The 23,149-nt window shown below is 42.3% G+C and overlaps 1 protein-coding gene and 1 long non-coding RNA gene across 4 annotated transcripts in view; one reads left to right on the top strand and one right to left on the bottom strand.

Moving 5' to 3' along the window:
* Positions 1-12,554, bottom strand: part of GLRA1 (glycine receptor alpha 1) — a 66,667-nt gene extending 54,113 nt beyond the window's left edge. The window contains exon 1 of the mRNA XM_039486479.1: positions 12,490-12,554. Within this exon, the coding sequence (XP_039342413.1) occupies positions 12,490-12,545 (56 nt within the window). The 5' untranslated portion in view covers positions 12,546-12,554. The remainder of the gene's footprint in view (positions 1-12,489) is intronic.
* Positions 1-23,149, top strand: part of LOC120371037 — a 125,738-nt gene that overhangs the window by 61,583 nt on the left and 41,006 nt on the right. For 2 of the 3 annotated variants that reach the window (XR_005584110.1, XR_005584108.1), the window contains exon 2: positions 13,650-13,806. This is a non-coding gene — a long non-coding RNA (uncharacterized LOC120371037). Of the gene's footprint in view, positions 1-13,649; positions 13,807-15,683; positions 15,785-23,149 lie in introns of all 3 variants that reach the window. The other variant, XR_005584111.1, reaches the window with a different exon arrangement.

The raw sequence follows: 23,149 nt of genomic DNA, 5'->3' as shown, positions 1-23,149 counted from the left end.
ATATTAGCTATAGAGATTAGGGCTACCAGAGGCCATCTGCCACTAACGTGGCACCTGGACTCGAACAACAGGAATGGGCTGCATAAAAGAGGTTGGATTCAGCCTCACCATGGGCCCTTCTGTGAACCACCATTTTGTGTTCCCTTACTGCCTGTCCCTTCCACACAAAGAGGGCATTTGATTATTTCTAGACTAGGTGAGTTTGCCACCTCGGCCCCGACATGGCACCTTTCGGGGACCTCGGCTTCTGATTAGGAACTTGAATCCGGCAGGCTGGCGCCTCCTTCCCCTCAAGATAAAGAAAAGTCAGCCAGGAGTTGCTAACAATCTCCCTGGAGCTTTTCTGAGCGGCTTTGCATGGCCAGTTCCTTTCCCTTTCACCACTGCTTGCCTTCCCGCCTGCTTCCCCCTTCGTCTTTCTCTCTGGTCCCATCCTCCCCTGCTGCCAATCTCACAGCTGACCCCTCCTTGAAATATCTGGTCTCCTCTCACATTTCTGCCTTCCCAGCTGCTCCCCATCCCTTATCTCCCGCGGCTGGCAGTCTGGTCACATTTCCTCCCACCCCTACCTGCAACCTCAGTACTTCAGTGCCTGAGCATTAACCGAGAGCAGAATTTGCCCAATTATCTGTAAGTGAGAAGATGAATAGAATTCCTCTCTCCCCAGTTAATTTCTCATCTTCTTCCCTCATGTCTGCTGCCACTGCTCTCCTCCACCTCAGCAGCCAGAAAGAGGGAGGCCTAGAGTCTGAAAGAGGGTGAGGGAATCTTAATTGCTGCATCATGTCGTCCCTGATTTTTGCAGCATGTCAGCACTAGATCCTGTGGCAAAGCGTCAGACAGACAGTGGCCTCGAATGCCTGGAAAAACCCTCCAAAAACGGAGGTTATTATTAGATTAAATATTGAAATGAAGAGCTTAATCAATACTTATATGTAATTAAATTAAAAAGAGCCACACTCATTTTCTGAATGTTTGTCTCTGCAACTTGCATTGCAGGAATTGGGGACTCTGATGCTGAATTCTTGGGCAGGTGTGCCGCAGGGTGAACAGAGCTCTGAGTATCTCTTTCTCGCTTCGTTCAAAGTGTCATATAATGCTGCACAGCTGATTGTACCCATGCAATGCAGTTAACGGATAGTGGTTACACTATATCATGCCGGTAGCAGCTGTGGAGGTGATGAGGTAAGGGAATGGACTTGCAAAGCCAAGTTTCAAGGAGCATCTGGATTTAGTATTTTCATTAAAGAGCTGGGTAAGAATCATAGGCATTGGTCTTGAGGCAAGGAGGATGTTGCTGGCATGAGGACTGCAAAAGAGAAGGATGCATTAGATGCTGCCAGGGGTTCTGCATGCATCTCTTTGTCATGCAAAAAAAATTCACACGTGAAAGTCTTATCTTTGTCCTAAGATGTTGTGCAGTGTTGCTATGAGCTGTATAAGCAGTGTCTATGTTTCACCCCAGAAGTGGCTGCATTGCACTAGTGGCAGAGTTTTAAAATCACATTAGGATTCTTTAAGATGCCAGGTGCTATATAAATGTAAATTATTACTACATACTTGCATGGGCATATAACAAGGATGGAGAAAGTTTTCCACTGGCACCAGTAAATTAACCCTCCAGGGAATGTTAATATCCACTGGGAAATCAAAGACCCTCTAGAAAAGGTAGAGGAAAATCATTTTCAGGCTGCAGCATGCAGGTGTCTACGTCCTTCACTAGCACATCCCTGCAGCCACATCTCTTACTTCTTCCTGCAAAGGGTCTCATCCAGAACTGTAAAGTATCCCAATAAAACTGATCAAAAACGAAGCAGAACCACCGGTGGCTGGAACAATCTCTCACCCTGGGTGGACAGAGCAACTTGAGAGCAGGTCCAGTGGCCAGAACAGAAGAAAAAAGCAACCCCAGGGCAAAAAAGAAATCCCTGGGCTATATACAACGTCAAAAGGAAAGGCACAAGGAAAGGGGCAGACAGATTGTATGGGACAGGTCTCACAATCCCCACCCTCATGATTAATGACATTGTCCAAGCTGCTTTATATTTACTGTTTTAATTCAGTGTTGCCCGTTATAGTTTTTCTCTCACTAATGAACATGCATTGTCATAGTGCAAAAACAATGCAACCTTCTAGGGGAGCAGGGGGTCCCAGACACACCACCACAAACCAGGAGCTACCTCTCCATTCCTATTTATGTGTATTGCAGCTCTACCTTTTTAATTGTTGCCCTTGTATTGATAATGCTGCTATTTTCACTTTAATTTGGGGTTATTCTCCCTACCTGAGACTCACTTAAATATACGGTTGTGAAGGTACAAACTCTCATTACAGCTGTCTGATGACATTCAGACTTCTTGATTGTCAGTTTGTCAGGACAGGGATAAAGGTCTTTGTGGCTTGGGCAGCACCGGAAACACTGTTGTTGACTTTCAATAGGATTTACAATCCTAATTCACATCTCTTAAAAATCCCTCTCTTAAAAAATAATGAAGGATAATAATTCAGAACTTCATACAATATTGTTTTTAGTTGGCCGTGAATTAGGAAACAAATCCAATAAATCCATGTGTGTATATATAGACACACACACACACATTTAAAAATGTTTATGGTCACTTCTTCATATAGCAAAGCCTTTAAAATCAATGGGACTATTCACATGCTTAAAGTTAGGTATGTGCTTAAGCACCTCGCTCAGACAGGTCTATGGTGAATACATTTAAGCATGTACGTAAGCCTTTGCAAGGCCAGGGTCTCAGACTCTAGGTAAGTATATTCTCATCATTTATATATGCTTTCTGGGCTTGGAATCTGTGAACTCATTTATCTCACAACTAGGAAATGTGGGGCCTTTCCTTTGATTTTGGATCTGGCCCTTGATTTCTAACAGCTCTCAAATACTCATCTGTACATAAGAACATAAGAATGGCCCTACTGGGTCAGACCAAAGGTCCATCTAGCCCAGTATCCTGTCTTCCGACAGTGGCCAATGCCAGGTGCCCCAGAAGGAATGAACAGAACAGGGAATCATCAAGTGATCCATCCCCTGTCGCTCATTCCCAGCTTCTGACAAACAAAGGCTAGGGACACTATCCCTGCCCATCCAGGCTAATAGCCATTGATGGACCTATCCTCTATGAATTTATCTAGTTCTTTTTTGAAACCTGTTATGGTCTCGACCTTCACAACATCCTCTGGCAAGGAGTTCCACAGGTTGACAGTGTGTTGTGTGAAGAAATACTTCTTTTTACTTGTTTTAAATCTGCTGCCTATTAATTTCATTTGGTGAGCCCTAGTTCTTGTGTTATGAGAAGTAGTAAACAACACTTCCTTATCTACTTTCTCTACACCAGTCATGATTTTATAGACCTCAATTATATCTCCCCTTAGCCGTCTCTTTTCCAAGCTGAAAAGTCCAAGTCTTATTAATCTCTCCTCAGACAGAAGCCGTTCCATACCCCTAATCATTTTGGTTGCCCTTTTCTGAACCTTTTCCAATCCAAATATATCTTTTTTGAGATGGGGTGACCACATCGGCATGCTGTATTCAAGATGTGGGTGTACCATGGATTTATAGAGAGGCAACATATTTTCTGTCCTATTATCTATCCCTTTCTGAATTATTCCCAGCATTCTGTTAGCTTTTTTGACTGCCGCTGCACACTGAGTGGATGTTTTCAGAGAACTATCCACAGTGACTCCAAAGTCTCTTTCTTGAGTGGTAACAGCTAATTTAGACCCCATCCTTTTATATGTATAGTTGGGATTATGCTTTCCAGTGTACATTACTTTGCATTTATCAACATTAAATTTCATCTGCCATTTTGTTGCTATCCTGCCTGTGTTTCTTTCTAGTATCACTTGCATTTACATCAGAACAGCATACATAGAGAGTTCACTACAGATGCTTTTTAAAAATAAAGCCCCTTTCAGTTTAGGGATGGTTAACATTTCTTAAGACTGGATAGCGCTATTACAGTTGCTGTTTGTGATGAATCATAGATTAAATAGAGTTCCTTTTCATTAATAGAAATGTAACATCCAACACAAAGAGTCATTTATTCTGTGAAATTACACCACAAACATTATGAAAAGGCACCCTGATACCAGACACAATCCATTGCTTATCTGTGAAATTACACAGTCGCTACTGTAACATCCGAACTCCATCTGAAAATTACATTGTACTGAGGTAAAATGAATTTACTGAGAAATAAATTCAATTCTATCAAAAATAATCCTAGTCATTTAGGGCCCTTTGGGCCCATGGAAAGCCCAGGTGAAAGAAAGCAGGTTTGGAAAGCTAGATGAGAGAGAATACTTTGCTTTGAAAAGGGGAACTGAAGGTAAATATTTCCTCTGCTCTTTCTGACTCCTGGTGTAATTAACCAGCTCGTTCATGATCTCTAAGGAAATGTAACTTTTTAAATGAATGGTGAGGCTTTGAGGCACAACTGTGAGAGCTCCCCACACTGGTTCCCTATGCACCCTCCAACTTAGCTCTGTGCAGTTTCTGACAAAATCATGTTTTCACTCCTGCCAACACTGCAGGGCCAGTGTTGTTATGGAAGAACAAGCTGTATTTGACTCAGCTGCACACTTCAACAGTGCAATTGATGGCTAATTTCTAATCCCACAATCTTAATGGCAGGGGGCAATGGAGGAAGCAGAGAGCATGAGAATGGCTTTGATTTTTGGATGGCAGGCAGAGCTTGTGAGGATCATGGTAGGGGATGGGGGAAGGCCTTGTGTTGATTCATAAACAGAATAGATCTGAGCTAGGAGTCACTGAAAGGGGAGACTATGGGCTTGCTTTAGTGGAGTAAATCAAAAGGAATTGCAGTGAGGTTGGCAGAGTTACCCTAGTATAGAGGTGGTGGAATTGACTGCAGAATTGAGCCGTGTGTATAGAGGCCAGAAGATGTCATTATAAGAGTTGCTATCCTGGCCACAGTCCTTTCAAGTGCTTCAAAGTAGACTTTATATTGCAGGAAAGGAACCTCATACCAGGAATTTGACGTTTGTGTCCCACTCCTTCTGCCTCTGCTGCAGTCAAGTGTCTCCCATGGGTACCGCTTTGTCTTTGACTTTTATAAATCTCGCACACTGTTTTTTTAAAATATGTATTAGGCCTGATCTTGTGAGGAACTGAGCACCCTGTCAGAGCTGCTGGATGCAATCAGCTACCTTTCTCTTTTATTGTCTCCAAGGTTCTTCTACTTTTCCCACCTCTGAAGAGTGTGGGTGCTCGGCATTTTTCAGGGGGTTGCTTCGTAACATCTCACTCAAGACTACAGCCAGAAAAATAAAAAAAGCAAGGGTGGCTGAGAGGCGATGGAGGGGAATTTTCTATCTGGTGCAGATTTCTAGCTATGCTGTGCTTCACTGCCGACATGGACCAATACTACAGGCATCCAGACTGCCATTGATTTTTACACCACTCCTCCTGGTATTTTCAGATCTGCATTGTTAATGAGAACAAGTACCATGGGCCATTGTCTAGGGAGAAAAAATGTCTTTGATTTTGGTGTATCTCGGGTTGCTGCTGCCAGCTTGAGTCTGAAGGCAACGTATGCAGTGATTGATTGCACTGCAAGAACCACTGTTCCACACATGTCATTCTTTGTCTTGGCAACCCCGTGGTTATTTTTCCCCCCTGCCCACAATGAGGCACTGATAAATACAACAGGGCCCACTGTAGGCTGTCCGATGAGGCATTTTATTTATGGGCTCTCCTTTTTCTAGCGGGCAGCGAGTCAGAGAGGAATTGGAGCGGGGAGGAGGAAAAAAGATGCAAGAATATGGGAGGGTTTCTTGTTTCATTGTTTTTGCTTTTAAATCAAAATTCCATGTTGGTAAATTACGGTTTCTCAGGCTTTTCTCAATTGGAATTGGCTCTGATTAAGACATATTTATATGATGCCGGCTATGCCTACGGACCAACCAGATGTGCTGCAGTACTGAAATCGGCAGCTTACTGTGGCGCAATATATGGAATGAATAATTGTCTGCATCATGGGTTGTGCTCCGTCCGTATAACTGAAGACTGCATCTATCTAGATCTGTCTCTATTCTCTGCAGGGTATTTCTGTGCATGCTTTGTAAAAAGGCTGTTTCTCAGAATCGGTGTGTCGGTCCATTGGAGCATCAGGAGAGTTTCAGAAGCTGTTTGTGTGTGTATGTGTAAACTGTAGCATGCAGACCAGAACATCAGCTTGAGTAAATCAGCATAGCTCCACTGAAGTCAACTAAGCTAGACCAATTTGCACCAGCCAAGGAGCTGGTCCGTGAGCTCTAAGAATGAAATACTGGTGTAAATCTGTGCAAGCCTTTCTCCGTCATGAAAATGACCTTTCTACCCCAGGGGTATATAGACACCAGTATACTTTTTAAGGTTTCATTTGTTGGGGAAGTGGACCACTGAGCTCAGCAACACAACATTTTACTATGCAAGGTTTGATGAAATGGATGCTTTTCTTTCTCCCTCTTTGAAGACAAGTATAGCAGGCATGGAAGGCTAGCTCTTAGACAATATGGTGATGGGGTCTCTGCAAACATGACAGATAGTGATTTCTGTCGCATATAGCAGGACGCAGCTGGCCATTTCTTTCTAGTAGAATCGCCTCTTCCGCTAGCCCTAGCTTTTTGCTAAACCACCATGGAATGATGGTATTAGCAGCTTTTTATAAAGCTAATTTCCCCAAATCACTTGAGGTGAGTCATTACAGTCACAGCTGATGAGTGAAGTCATTGTGGGGAGGGGAGTGTGGCTTAGAAAGAAAAAAATAAGAAAAGCCACACATGCTTAGATATGGGGAGAGCACATGTAACCTTAATATCTAAGGGGAAGAATAGAAATGATTCTGCCTACAAAGGCGCTCAGTCAGTGGAGAGTATGTAAGTCAAGCTGTCTAAGGTAACAGTAGCAAATTAAAAGGGTTACTACAGCAAATAATGAAAAAAAGGTGATTTAATGTGCCTTCCTGCAGTCTGTCAGAGCTGATGCAAACAAAATAGAGAAAAATCAAAGCTCCTTAGCGACCTAGCTATCCTTTTAGTATCAGTCACATGGGGTTTTTAAAGTCAGTTAAAAAATTTCCATGAATGAATAACTGAGACCTGGTGTGTGGATATGCTCTGACATGGTCTGATATGGCTAGGGTGATTTTTGTAAGTATTTAAATACCAGTTATATTAATTAGAAGGTTTGGGTTTATGCTTTCAAGTGACTATTAGCAATGGAGTTCGCAGAGCCCTGCTCACCTGCACTCCAGGTAGAAATGAGATCAGACTTCTCAGCTGGTTTTACATCTCAGATTAATGGCCATCAGTCAGCATTAATCAATGACTGGACTGAAATTACCTTATCATCCTAACATCTAGTTCAGATGCTGAGAACATTCATTTTATTCTACCAAATTCACCCGGTGAGAGTCTGGCAGTACGAATGTCATGAGGTAACACAGGAGTATGGGAATGGCAGCATGCTGCTTCTTACAAGTGCTTCCGTTCTGGAGTTGAATAGCTTTGTGGCTAAAGTAACAAACCCCTCAGTCTCCAGGATGGTTGTTCAAATCCTATGTGCTTTTAAAAATGAATTGGAGGGCTGTTCTCCTCTGACGTCTCAGTTGCAACGTTAACTCAAATGCAAGGCCTTCTCCAATAGAGACTCCTTTTCCCCTGAGGAGTGGAGTTGGGGACATTTTGGACACTTACTCAGATGACCTTGAAGAAGGTCTTGTTTTCAGCTAATCCCTGTGAAGATCTTACATGCTCATCGTATGTAATGGTCAGATTCTGCCATCTGGACCCTCAGTGAGCGCTGCCTTATTCTGCAGGTAACCCCTTTGAGGCATCTGAACTTAGTGATGCCAGCTGAACTTTCAGAATGAGGAGAATAAGGTTGGCAAAAATTGGCCTTTAGTAACTCAACAGTGGACTGTGACCATGCTGTAGAAACAAGGCTTTTTGGGGGGGGGGGAAGGGAGGGAGAAACTGGCTTTTCTGCAGCATTCTTTCCAACTGGTACAGTTACATTTTCCCTCTCCTCCATTTAGACTCTTAAGAAAACATGGTTTCTGTTTGGACACCTATCGATCCTTCGATTTTTGTTTGCTTTATCACGGGGTTTCCTTTGGATTTCACGGCTAATCAAGGAGAGACTCAATAACCCACACAGTTACCATCCTAAGGAATTGATGCTGGTGATTAGCTGAGAGGCATCAGGATGCAGCCTGTTACATATTATGAAGCGTCCGGTGTATTTTAAAAAATGACCTTTTCTTTCCCCCATCAAAATGAATATTACAAATATAATTTAAAAAATCTCTATCAGACAACTTACAAAAGTGCCTCGCTTCTAGCAGGGGTGATTCCAAATCGGTCTGTTCTAGTGGAATGATTTGTCAAGGTTTCTTTTGGAGGAGCTGTCCACCTCATCACATTTGTAAGCTCTGAAGATGCAACCCTTTTAATGGTCTTTAATGGAGCTATTATAGATCCTAGACTAAGTAAGTTAAAGAGCCTCTCTTTACAACCAGTTATTTTAAGGCTTTGCTAAATATTCTTCTTCAGTGACAAAAAGAATAATCTCAGAACACAGGCACAACAGGTCTTGATGCAAAATTCTCAGTATGTTGTTTTCTTTAGTGTGTGGAAATTGCTCTTTAACTTAAGGAAACAGCAGCTCGTCTGTTCAGCCTATGACTCTAGAAGCCTCGTTTAGTGCCCTGCTCCCAGATTTCACTGCAATGCTATTCAGCATTGCAGAGGTATGGTGGAAGTGTGGACGTATACCTCCCTCCGCTGTATTTTCACGAAACAGAAGTGACTGGCTCAAAGTGCATATTGCTTGTTAAAGTCCATAGAGTCAGAGATGGAAGAAAATTTGTGGGTGCCTTGATCTCTGCAAGGTTAACGGGGATTTCATATTCAATATGGGAACTTCTCATTGTTACAAATACATTATTTAAAGGAATTTTTGAGATGAGTAGGAGGTGCAGGTAGGAAAATATTGGATAAAGCAGTCCAACAGGTTTTTCACGTGGGCAGCAACTTTCAGCATGCAGATTACTCACAACGGTAATCTAGTATCATTCCTGTGAGCGCAAAGAACTCTCTGTTCAGGCAGGGCCTGAGTCTGATTTTGTATATACTGGTATAATTCTGTTGACTTCACTGGAATTACTCTTGATTTACAGCAGTGTAAGTGAGATAAGAATTGGGCCCATGTTATTTTAGTGGATCATTTCAAAGCAATGTCCATCTCAGTAAAAATATATTCCAGGTTCCCCTTATTTTCTATCCCATCCCAATATAGCCTAAGTGCATGTACACTCTCTGTTGACATCTAAAGTGATCTTTCTGCACCACTAGGTTTAGTGCAGTGGTACAATAGGCAGGAAATACAGGCAAGATCGTTACAGGTCAAATTTGAAAATACAGCCTCTAAATTTGTGTTTTGCATGATGGAATTTGCAGGATTTGTGCACGCAAATTGGACAGTTTGGCTCCTAGACACATTATTTTAATATGTCTGCATAAAGGTATGCACAGATTAGAGGGTGTATTTGAAAATGCGGCCCTATCCATTATCAACTCAAGAAATATTATTCCCCCTTACGGAGTTCAGTTTAGAGAAATATTAGAAAACAAACCCAACAATTTGTCTGACATAAACACCGCTCCATTCGGTTTTCCCTAGAGACTCCGTAATTGTCTTAGTCACAGTAAAGTGACTACACTCTCTGAAGGCAGGTAGAAAAATAAAACACCTTCTTCCATAAAAAAAAAACACTTCGGATCAAGCTGCTTATGGCAAATCTTACTAAAACACCCCAACTGTAACAGAAACAAATATTATATTGGCAATATCTTAATGTTTGCAATCAGACACCAGATGTTATTTTTCCCCACAGGATTTTTTTTGTAAGGCTGGCAGAGGCCTTATGGCTAAACAGCAGATCTAATTTTATTTTCTGTATCTGCTGTGTTGATTTCCCCCCCATCTGTCTTTATTGGTTTTTTCTTTATTATTATTTTACAGTTGTCATGCTGACACATCACAGATCCTCTTTCCACAATATTTTTGACAGACTGGTAATAAAGTGGGCACACCATATAATTTAATATAATGCATTCTTCTGTTTTGGATTATTGGATTACCAGATTGGTTTTCTTGGATTACACTATGCATGACTTCTGCGTGGGTAGTTGGCATATTAACTTTGTAAACGGCCGTTAATGGAAGTTATCTTATTAAATCTATTAATCTTAAGTTATCTTATTAAAGCTGAAATAGAAAAACTATTCCTGACTTGACGGGCTGGTGGATTTTAGCCTGTAATAAGTAAAGTGGGGAGAAAAATATGGAGAACTGACTCTGTACAGGGATTGTTGATTTGCTTCTTCTTTGGAAAATAATTGCAGGTGATAGTTTAGTTCAATTCAAATAACTTCTGTTGTTAAGGATAATTGTCAGGAATATTTTAAAATATTTTATATTGCACCTAAAACTAAAGTACCCTTTTTGTATGAGTGACACAGGCACAATTATGTATGTAATACACAGCATTATATATTAATATATATATTATATATATAATGGAGCCTGGTTTTCAAAGGTACTGCATACCCAGAAGTCCAGTGGTAGGCAACAGGATCTGCAGATGTTCAGTACCTCTGAATATAAATTCCTCCCCCCTCACACACACTGCATGATACAAATCAAACATAGAGTGTGCAGAATTTGTTTTAGACCAAGATAGGCAAGAGGAAAAATGGGTATACACAAATATGACTCTTCTGAACCTCAGTCAGTTTAGAGGAGAAGCTGTCATTGTCTATGATATTAGGACCACATCAAACTTTGGTTTAGGTATTTTCTTCTGTTCTTGCCATCTAGGTGGTGGTTTTTTGTTGTTGTTGTTGTTGTTGTTTTTCCAGAAAAGGGTAGCTACCATTCCAGAAAGTTTAGGGCAAAGTGGGAAGATGTGTTTATGTTTAAGTAATCTTCTCTCTCATCTTTCTGGTTCACTGTTGCCTACTGCTGGCCAAATGAAGGATTTAATTTGCTTACAAATGTTACCTATTTGCCCACCTCCACCATGGTTTTCAGTGCCGCCACATGGGAGTTGAAGAGACACATTTTAAAGAACTGAAGGTTGGGTTGTTTTAGAGTCCCTGAGAAGTTGTTTCCAAAGTCCTACTTTCTTGACCTACGTTCTAAATACCCCATTATGAAGCACTCTGCACTTATGCTGCAAAACTGCTGTGCATTTTCTACAAAGTATTAGCATGTGAACTGTGGTTTCTTATCAGGGTTCCTTCTCTTTAATTCTGATTGTGGAGGAATTGGAAAAGGTTTCAAGTTTTATGTTTGGGAAGACCTTGGCATTTGTAGGGAAAAGCCGGTTAGCAAAATCTGGTAGATAATACTTGTCCCACTACTATTGTGAAAAAAAAACATAATTAACAATGACCCTGGCAATATAAATTATACCTGTAGAGAATACTATTCACTGTCCCTTATTAAAATACAATACTGGGCATTAATATGTTTAAAACACACAGAGATTGCCATGAGAGCCATGCAATTTCAATGAAGTGTAAGATTGATGAGCCCTGCAGGTCATAAAAGAAGAATGATTTTCCAAATGCATGTATGTGACATCTATCGTTATCATCACAGCCGATTGCATTATTCATTCATATACAGCAGTGCTGTTATGTGCCAATATTTCTCTTGATGTGTTTAATAAAAGCATTCATAAGAGAGGTGATACAGAGTCCCTTCAGAGAGTTAGTGCTCATTCTCCTATCTTATTCTTTAAACAAGATACAGCTTCAAAATAGAGCTGATCAAAATCAAGATTTAAAGTGCATCATGTTGCAAAATGACCTTATTCATCACCTGTTTTTTTTTCTTTCTAATGTTAGGATTTTTTTTTAAAGTGGTTTGTAGAAAGTTTAGGAAAAGAAATGAGTTTACTCCTGTGTGTCCAGCTGGTGTATACATTACAGGCTGAAAACCAGGAGGTTGAGTATTCCATAATCAGCAAGTCCATTATTTCTAAAGGTATCATGATAATTGAACATGGAAACAGATCCCCCTCAAGCCTGCAATTTTAAGAAGAAAATAAACGATTTAGTGGTGCAAGTTCAAATGCAATATTCTCAGCCACCACTAGTTGTCACTTTCCTACCAGTGTGAGGACCTGGGGTTTTCAGCACTGCGGTTAGAGAGAGAGAGAGAACGCAGTGCTAATTAAACGGAGTAACTCAGAACGGTACCGAAAGTCTCTAGCCTTGGAATGTTAAATAGTCAGACCCAGGGGATAATCAGAAAGGAAAAGGGAGGGAGGCGGAGGGGGGGGGGGGGGAACTGATGGCTGGAGAATATCAAGCCCAGGTATTAACCCCAAGGAAACATCAGCACATCCATCCATGCACACATCCTAGCCCAGTGAGCAGTAGGAAACAGCCTACCTGAAGAATACTAGAGTTTCCCAAACGTAGACTCCAAGTGCATTGACGTTAAACATTGTTTGGGATCTGGTGATTTGTAGTCCACGAGTTTAAAAAAATAAATAAACCAATGATTAAATTTCCACTTAAAAAACAACAACAACGGCGGTAATAAAACCAAACCCCCAAACCAGGCGGAATAAAGTGCTGGAACTTCCTACGTGGTCATGTTCAGACAATCCTCCTAGGAGAGAGTTGCGGGGGGGATCAGGAAGCTGTGAATCCAGGACCCTGGACAGAGACCCCCGCGTCAGCACCTTGGAGAGAGACTTGGTGTTTAAACTCCACCGCGGATTTTTTTTTCCACCCCCCCACACTGCAGTGTGGTTTGGTTGGACGAGCAGATCCCTGCACAGAAATCTCCTTTCCTTTCAGTGGGATCCCAGTCCTGGCATCGAGTTGCTGGAACAGGCGAGATGCAACCAGAGTATATTTGCCATGGGGGAGGGGGGCTAGGGGGAAAAACCAAAAAAAACAAACAAAACACCAAAACCAAAAAACCCAAGCCCCCCCAAAAAACACCCCACCAGCCCAACGCTTTTAATTTCCTCCTCTAGCTGGGGTGTCTTCTCCAGTTAAATCCAAGAGAATTTGTCAGTGCTGGGCATGTGCTGTATTGTCCCGGAAATCTTGCTCTCCTGCTCGACCGTTTGGCTGCTGTTGATTCCTGCCTTCTGGGATATCCCCCCCCGGAGTAAGTTGTTATTGCTGCAGGGAAGGTGTCCCATTGCTTGGGGCTCAAGTGGAGAGGAAGCCGAGGGCAAGTTTCATGGGTCTGGGACTCCCCTGGTCATCAGAAAGAAAGAAAAGTACCTCAGTGGCCTCTTAATCCATTGCATTCTCCTCCTTGCCCCATCTCAGCCGGATAGAGCTCGCTAGATTTTGGGACTTTCTTGCTGCATTAATTTACTAAACAAAACAAACAAAAAATGGGGGAAGGAGGGGGTGAGAAAGGGGAGGGGGGACCCAACCTACCCAGCATCCTAAGCCCTTCCCACTGGCTGCATTCATTGGTCAGGGTGCTGAGAAAGCTACTCCGGGAGGTGGTTGGATAAAACGCATGTTGTTCAGCAGAGGAGGTTAACCTTTAAAGCGCTGGACGATTTTTTTTTTACCCCCAGGCACTGGCTTTTTAAGAAGTCTCTGAAATCCTCCTCATGTGTAACACACCTGGGCGTGGGAGCTTTTTGAAAAGGAGCCGCCTTTTCCACCCCCTCCCCTTTCGCATTGTTAACAGAGGTTTGGCAAACACCAGAGCTAAGGAACCCAGCCAGCCAGGTAAGGAGCCCTCGTCAGTTTCAAATCACAGCATGATTGCTCGAAATCCGCCTCGGCGCTGGGCAGTGCCGCTGAGCTCCCCAGGAGGATGGCGGGAGGTGGGTTTGTTTGTTTGTTTGTTTTTTTACTCTGTAGCCAGCACGGAGACCGGCAGAGCTGGAGGTTTGGTTCTGCTTGATTCTCTGAGTGAAATTTACAACGCGATAGAGTTAATAGAAAAAAAATGAATGAAACCTGTTAGCTGCTGTCTAAGTGTAACAAGATTTGTCCCCAGGTTGTACCTTGTTTTCCCCTCCTCCGCTACATACAGCGGCAAAGACAGAGACTTGCATCTGATTTCTGACCACTTGGTCAGGTTTCTTATCCTCCCTCTGGAGTGGCTATGCCCCGCTACTACCCACAGAAATGAGGGAGAGAGATTCTGTTTATTCCATTGCTCCTTCTTTCCAGTCTAAGAATCAAGCCTCTCTTTCTCAGTGGGGAAGATGCCTTTATGGGCTATCTCTTAGGCGGCGTCATTTCTAAAACAACCTCCACTGCAGGCTTTTCAGTCCTTGTTTTCTAAAAAAGTAATGTCCTTATTTAGACAAGCCCAGGTGCAAAATAGCCCCTTGCTCGTGTCATTCAAAAATAGTAAAATCTGGTAGGGATTCCAGCAGCTGCTGGGGGAAGTAGGTTAGTCAGATTTACTCTCGCTATTGGGTTTCAGGAGCTGGCCTTGATTAATAACCTGCTCTGGTTTGAACTGGCAGTGACTCCTGGGGGTGTTAACTGTGTGCAAGGGCATCATGCAATCTGCTTGCTGACTCATGAATATACATTTACCCCTATTATCCTTCTGGGATGGGTTAGCCAGTGTCATGAAGCAAACTTTCCTCTTTTATCCCCGAGTAATCTGAAGGCACTAGGGTGGAGCCCCAGGCAGTGAATATTAAATAGATGGCCAGTTAACAGTTAAATCATATTTATGCTGGTTTTTGGTGACTGCAAAGGAATGACAATAGTAGAGAAGGACACGGTGATTTTTGATTGGTGGGCCAGCTCCAAGGACCAGCAAACCCCATTGACTCTAGCAGAGATCTGATTCCCCAGTAGGACTGAGTATCTCTTGGGATTTCTCTCAATATCCATCGATTCACAGATGTCTCTTCTAGCCTCATAATCTATGCTCATCTCGTCTGACCTCTTATATAACGCAGGTCCTAGCACTTCACTGAATTAATTCCCCTTCGAACTTTTAGAAGAAAAAATCCAATCGTGATTTAAAATTAAAGATCAAGTTCAAGCAGCAAATCAGTGCTAGAGCTGGGAGTAGACTCGGGGACAAATTCAGTAGTGCTGTCTCAGAGTGGTGTAAATGACACCCCTGTTCATTAACAAGGCCTTCGGCAACCCAGAAAGGGAGGGCATTCACCCCAACAGAGTGCTGGTGGCAGGTAGCTCCACTGTCCTCCCTCAGGTGTTCCACGTTGGGTGGGTGAGTAGGGAGGATGGCTTTAGCTTAGACTCCTTAGGAGCCCTGCTGGTGAAGGTTGTTGAGGGGTTGCCATGGATCAGTGTTTTTCGTGTTTTATCTTCCTTAAGTGTACTTGGTGCAAGGGAGATTTCTGCCTCTTTATATCAGTGCAACCTTCTCCATTCTCCACTCGAAGGCTCTCCATTTCAGGGCCCTCTGCCAGAGTTTTCTCCAGTATCAGCTAGTGGAAGCATGGGTGAATCTGGCCCCAGGTCTCATGACTTCCAGTCCTGTGCTTTAACCCAGTTGCATCCCCAGTGATTCTGGAAATAGCTCCAGGGGAAAAGGCAAGTGCCCATAATGCAATTATCCAAATGTTTTTTGGACACTGTGTTTTGTTTTTGTTTTGCTCTCCCTGAAGGTGAGGGCAGTGAGACTGGAAACCTTCTTCAGTATTATGTAAGGAAACATGGTTGGGAGAAAATCTAATCCTGACTGCAAGCCAGTTCTTCTAACATTAGAGTAAGTAACCTTTGCCATCAGGACTCCTTTCCCCAGATTTGTCCTTTGTTACTCTTCAAAATGTGTTTAGAATTCTATCCCATTTCTGTGTGATCACTTCACCATTTGGAGCAGTTCAGTTGTCCTAGTCTTCTGGTAGATTCAGTTGCTCAAAATGCTTTTGAAAGATATTTTTAAAAAAATCTGTCATTGATGACACACGCATGAAAACCCAGGGATGTTGCACAGGGCAAGAAATATACACAAGAACATAAAAACAGGCATATTGGGTCAGGTCAATGATCCATCTAGCCCAGTATTCTGTCTTCTGACAGTTGCCAATGCCAGATGCTTCAGAGGGAATGAACAGAACAGAGCAAGTTCAAGTGATTCATGGCTGTCTTTCAGTCCCAATGTCTGGTAGCTGAAGGTTTAGGGACACCCAGAGCATGGGGTTACCTCCCTAACCATCTTGGCTAGTCGCACTTGATGGATCTATTCTCCATAAACTTATCTGATTCTTTTTTTGAACCCAGTTATACTTTTGTCCTTCACAACATCCCCTGGCAAGGAGTTCCACAGGTTGACTCTGCATTGTGTGAAGAAGTACATCCATATGTTTGTTTTAAACATGTTAAAACTGAACAATTTACATCAAAAGGCAAGAGAAACAACATATATAGGGCGGATTTCTTAACTTTGTGGAGGTATGAAAAAATGATGTTGGGTAAAATTCACCCCCCATGCATAGGGGAAATACAAGACCTCTAGCAGCACTTTGGCCCATCTGAGACATAAGTACTATCTACGCTTTGTGCTTTGGCTCTTTGTAGGGATGAATTTTTCACTCTTTGGGAATAAAACTAAAAATGATTGTGGATGAAGGGATTGCTATTTAATAACACTTTACACGTATCCTGGAACTTTCATGGAAGGATTTCAAAGAGCTTTACCAACTCCTCTGAGCTAAGTACTATTATCCCCATATTACTGATGAGCAAAATGGAAGGTAGAGTGATATGTCCAAGACCACAGAATGCATCAGGGAAAGAGCCAGGGATAAAACCTAGAAGCCCCTGGTTGAGCCCCTGCTCAGCCAGGAACCCTCCCTTCCTACAGAATAACAGGGAGGTAAAAAGTGCATTGGAGAAAAAAACAGAGCTGAGAAGAGGAGTGCAACAAAAAACAACACAAGCTTTAGGAAACCTGACATATGAGGACAGGTTAAAAAACCTGGCATGTTTAGTCTTGAGAAAAGAAGACTGAAGGGGGACCCGGTAATAGTCTTCAAATATGTTAATGGCTGTTATAAAGAGGATGGTGATCAGTTGTTCTCCATGCCCACTGCAGGCAGGACAAGAGGGAATGGGCTTAAAGTCCAGGAAGGAAGATGTAGGTTAGATATTAGGGAAAACTAACTGGCACTGGAATAGGCTTCCTAGGGAGGTTGTGGAATCCCCCTCGCTGGAGGTTTTTGAGAACAGGTTGGACAAACACCTGTCAGGGATGGTTTAAGTTTACTTGGTCCTGTCTCAGTGCAGGGGGCTGGACTTGATGAGCTCTCAAAGTTCCTTCCAGCCTGACATTTCTATGATGCTATAGGAGCAGTGAGTGGGATTGGGGGTGCGGGTAAACAGGAGAACAGTGAAAAAGGCAAGTGGTTATAATGAGGGAATAGAGACAAAGTGAGAGGATGAAGGATGAAGAAGAAAGGGAGCGGAGGGGAGGACAGCAGTAAATGATTATATAGTACCAAGTCTCCTCTGTGACACAATTACAGTGTGAAGCCACCTCTCATGATGACATTCAGAGGGGGGAGAGAGGGAGTGCTAGGTAGCTAGATAGTGATTTGACAGGCTTCAGTGATTCTTTGTAAAGAGAGATGGATATTGGGAGTGTCAGTTAAGGGTTGGTGTGACCAACCTGGTTGTTACGAAGCATTCTGATTAGTGTGAGGGTATATGAAGGCTAGCCTGAGGGCACCTCTGCGTCTGAGATCACTCCTGGCTTTCTCCCAATATTAGGATGGCTTCCTTGGTTTGCAAAAGGTGTTTGTTACTTTGGTAAGCCACCTACTAGCTCATGGAGGAGGAGGTATTTGGTGGTCTGGCCGGGGCAAAAATGTATACTCAGGAGTGTTCCCTCCCTCCTGAAAACACCCCTGCTTGAGCCCACATTAACTACCTCAATCACGCAGAATTAAAGGCCTGATGCAAAGCCCATTGAGATAGTGCTAGGAAAGAGAGTCTGCTGATAGGGCACTGGATTGTGACTCAAGAGAGCTGGGTTCAAATACTGACTCAGTCCGATGTGACCTTGGGCATGTCACCTAATCAATCTTCTGCTTCCATTCTGCATCTGCAACATAGGGATAATACTTGTGTACCTCACTGGGCTATTGTAAGGACAAAATCTCTTCTGTAGATATTCTTATATTGCTATCACTGGTGTAGTACCTTCCGGTAGTGCATTGAACAACGAGTAACAGCTGTCACGTGTTTGTTCTCTCTTCCTCTCTCCATGGGGAGAAGTGTTTGGAATGGATTTGTATTGGATCTCTGAAATCATATATACGTGTGTGTGTGTTGTCAAATATATATATTAAGGCTGTCAATAATCACAGTTAACCCATGCGATTAACTCAAAAAAATTAATCGCGATTAAAAAAAATAATTGTGATTAATTGCACGGTTAAACTATAGAATACCATTTGAAATGTATTAAATATTTTGAATGTTTTTCTACATTTTCAAATATATTGATTTCTATTACAACAGAGAATACAAAGTGTATAGTGCTCACTTTATATTATTTTTTATTGCAAATATTTGAACTGCAAAAAGATAAAATAGTATTTTTCAATTCACCTCAAACAAGTACAGTAGTGCAATCTCTTTATTGTGAAAGTGCAATTTACAAATGTAGAATATTTTTGTTACATAACTGCACTAAAAAAACAAAACAATGTAAAACTTTAGAGCCTACAAGTCCACTCAGTCCTTCTTTTGTTCAGCCAATTGCTCAGACAAACAAGTTTGTTTACATTTACGGGAGATAATGTTGCCCGCTTCTTATTTACATCACCAGAAAGTGAGAACAGGTGTTCGCATGGCACTTTTATAGCTGGTGTTTCAAGGTATTTACATGCCAGATATGCTAAACATTCCTATGCCCCTTCATGCTTTGGCCACCATTGCAGAGGACATGCTTCTATGCTGACGATGCTCATTAAAAAATAAATTAAATTTGTGACTGAACTCCTTGAGGGAGAATTATATGTCTCCTACTCTGTTTTACCTGCATTCTGCCATATATTTCATGTTATAGCAGCCTCTGATGATGACCCAGCCCATGTTCATTTTAAGAACACTTTCACGGCAGGTTTGACAAAACACAAAGAAGGTTACCAATGTGAGATTTCTAAGGATAGGTAAAGCACTCGACCCAAAATTTAAGAATCTGAAGTGCCTTCCAAAATCTGAGAGGGATGAGGTGTGGAGCATGCTTCCAGAAGTTTTAAAAGAGCAGCACTCAAATGTGGAAACTACAGAACCCAAACCATCAAAAAAGAAAATCAACCTTCTGCTGGTGGCATGTGACTCAGACGATAAAAATGAACATGCGTCGGTCCACACTGCTTTGGATTGTTATCGAGCAGAACCCATCATCAGCATGGACACATGTCCCCTGGAATGGTGGTTGAAGCATGAAAGGACATATGAATCTTTAGTACATCTGGCACATAAATATCTTGTGGCGCTGGCTACAACAGTGCCATGCGAACACCTGTTCTCACTTGCGGGTGACATTGCAAACAAGAAGTGAGCAGCATTATCTCCTGCAAATGTAAACAAACTTGTTTGAGCGATTGGCTGAACAAGAAGTAGGACTGAGTGGACTTGTAAGTGCTAAAGTTTTACATTCTTTTATTTTTGAATATAGTTATTTTTTGTACATAATTCTATATTTGTAAGTTCAACTTTGATGATAAAAATATTGCACTACAATACTTAGTATTTTTCAATTCATCTAATACATTTGTTGTTTTTTACAGTGCAAATATTTTTAATAAAAAATAAATATAAAGTGAGCACTGTACACTTTGTATTCTGTGTTGTAATTGAAATAAATATATTTGAAAATGTAGAAAACATCAAAAAATACTTAAATGCTATTCTATTATTGTTTAACAACACAATTAATTACAATTAATTTTTTAAATCTCATGGTGATAAATTGTTTTTTGATTGCTTGACAGCCCTTTATATATCTCCCTCATCATTGTCATATATGAGCATCTCACAACCATTAATGAATTGTAGTGTTGTTGTCGCTGTGTTTGTCTCAGAGTATGAGAGACACAAGGTAGGTGAGGTAATATGTTCTATTTGACCAACTTCTATTGGTGGAAGGGGACAAGGTTTTGAGCCTCACCCACCTGTCTCAATAACTAATGAGAAAAATTAATACACATGTTGCTACTCTGTTTCTGTTAGAGAAGGTGTCCCTGATGCGTTGCACTTGAAGCAGAAGGTTACGAGGTTTGTCATGGTCCTTAGTTCTTGGGGAGCTCCTTCCACAGTCTTGGGTCAGCCCCTAAGAAAGCTCTGTCTCATGAATGGTTCTGAGATGCTCAGATACGACAATGATGAAGGCCATGTAAGTACTTAGATCAGGGTGAGTTTTTCCTTTGATTTTAATGTGCTTTGGGTCAGTCCCTACGTCTTTTCCAAAGAGACGAAGTAACAGAACATGCAGTAATAAAGCCAAAACATGTACATAGCATAGCCTTCTGCTGTTTGGCCCACGAAACGGGGGTATAAATGGAACTAGTCAGAAATTTTCCATCAAAATAGTTTTTGATTAAAAAAAATGAGTTGTTGACCAGAGTGTTTAGCAGAATGTGCCTGCTTTCCTAGAAAAATGGGGATTTTTGGTCAGAAAAATCATATTTTGTTTTGTCTTTTGGCAGTTTTTGATGAAACCACCCACCCAATCAACAGCAAATTCAATTGTATTTAACTTCTCCACAGGGTCTGGGGGAAGCCTATTTTCCATCCACTTCCTTCAGTGCTCCTGTCATGGCTATGGTGGTACTGAAATGCATGTTACTGGATCACTGAGATATGAGTACTTGGGAGGGGAATGTCCTTCGAAAGGATTAAATTCAGAGAGTCATGACAAAAGAACCTTCCAGAAGAACCTATTGAACTCAGACACAGCATAATTGTTAATGGGGCCTGGGAGAGCAAGGAGACCCTCTTGTTTGGATGGAGCATCCCAGACAAGCACAGGACTAAACTGTGGTCAGTCTTGATAACAGAAGGGGCCATGTGGTGCAGGGTAGGGGGATGTGGCATTGGTGTGGGGAATTTTCAAGCCAGTAGGCTGGAGAGAGATTTCTGGCAACAGGTGTTGGACCCACTAGAACGCCAGCTTGACGTTCTTGCAAGTGGAATTACCTGTGTGCAGCTTTTCTGTTGTTTTTGCTAACTCCCATTCAAGGTGAATGGGACTTGTGTACGTGAGTGACATATACTGTGAGGAAGATCCTGGGTCTTTGTATCATTTACTTTATTCCTTGGGAAGAACGGACCAAATGTGGTGTCTGTCTGTGGATGGGGCTCAGATATTGCAGTGATGGGCATGGTATAAGATCCACAGTAGAACAGAATCGGACTACTGCTTTCAACTGATTAACCATCAGGCAATAGCTAGAGCCTACCGTTGAGGAGCCCGTATACGTTTTAAACACCATAACCAACAACAAGATGTCACTGGTATTTGAACAACTGGTCACTGACACATTGAGCCAAATTCTCTGCAGTGCCATTGATTGTGTCAATGGCCTTGAGGTCATTGGGTTGCGAAGGAGGGAGCCTGTGAAGTGTGTTCTGTGAGACTGGGTCATGTGTTAAGGTAGCCTCAGATACTTCAGCAATCTCTGCCAGGACTTCTGAATTTGTTTATTCTCCTGTTCCATTACTAATGATGACAATGCAAACTTTCCTGACACCAGTGATTGTTCATTACTTAGTCATGATGAAGGATATCCAGCGTATCTGATATTTAGCTGCATTACTCTTCACTTTCCCTTTACTATTCAATTTGGGCAACTGATCTTTTGCTTTTTAAGTAGGCAGCAGTGTCAGAGTTCAAGGCAACTGCACCTGTATTCCCTCTCCATGGTCCAGCCAGGGCACCCACTGTCAGGCTTCTGGCTCCCCAGCCGTCACCTCTCTTGGGTGGAGACACCTGTCTCTTTCTCTGCTGGCTGGGGTTTGCCAGGCTGTGCAGTTCCCTGCCTGCATTGTGAGTCCCCCAGCAAGTCTGACTGATGAATCAGGTCGCAGAGGCCCTGAGCAGTGTAATTGCCCCCAGTTATAAGGTACCACACAGCTTTTCCTAAGCAAGCACATTTATTCTTAAGGGGAAAGCATTACAGCAAAAATATATTCAAAACAATGCAAGAACCTAAACTTATGCTAATAAGCTGACCAGAGATCACCCCAGCTCCAAAGGGGATCTGGTTTCAATAGTTCAAACCCACCAACTGGTTTTTCTGTGGTTGCATGTTCCTAACTGCCTTGACTCCGAACAAGAACACCCAGGGATCTGTGAGTGGCTCCTTTACATATTTTGGGCCTCTGATCTTATCCTCATGTAACAGGTGATCAGCAGACAAAGGACCCTTCCTCAGGATGACGCTTCAAAAGGTCGAGTTCTTGCATAACCGTCGGGGGTATATTTGCATACACTTCCCCCTAGAGATTTCCTGGGAAACCCATCTAACTTTGTTTGTCCCATAAGTTCCTTCTTGTCAGGCACATCGTTTCAAATAGTGCCTTGAAGCTCATAAAGCGTCCCAGGGTTTACATTGGTCACGTCTCTCAAGTTACAGACAAGTCTGTAGTAATGCATAATCGCTGCATTTTTAATACAATGGACTCCAAAGCTACTTGATCTCAATTCAATCAGATTTGTCAAAGATACTGCAGAAAATGGCTATATCTGTCATGGCCACTGCTTATTCCTCGCCTGATGTCATAATACTCTGACATCGCACTTCACTGCTCTGCTAATGATTGCTGTAATAAGCAGAGGATTGTGGTGGCTATTGCCTAATTCCTGGGGCGGCTCCTACCTTTCCTTTCTGCAGACAATGGAGTAAGAGCGATTATCTCACATGCTCCCCTTCTCTCCCAATCCCGAAGTATGTGGTTTTCATAGTGCCACTGAAAGGGCCGGGTTGGATGGGAGAGCCACCGACCACAGTTTAGAACCACTGACTAGGGTTGAAGTTCCCACTAAATATGCCATTTCATTTTAGCAATGCCTCATTTCCTCGACCAGGCAATATGCTTTCCCTATGGCAAAGTCAAGGAC

Source organism: Mauremys reevesii, linkage group 8 (assembly GCF_016161935.1).
Source record: "Mauremys reevesii isolate NIE-2019 linkage group 8, ASM1616193v1, whole genome shotgun sequence".
In the NCBI taxonomy this organism is placed as follows: Eukaryota; Metazoa; Chordata; order Testudines; family Geoemydidae; genus Mauremys; species Mauremys reevesii.
This window is presented reverse-complemented; position numbering and strand designations above follow the sequence as displayed.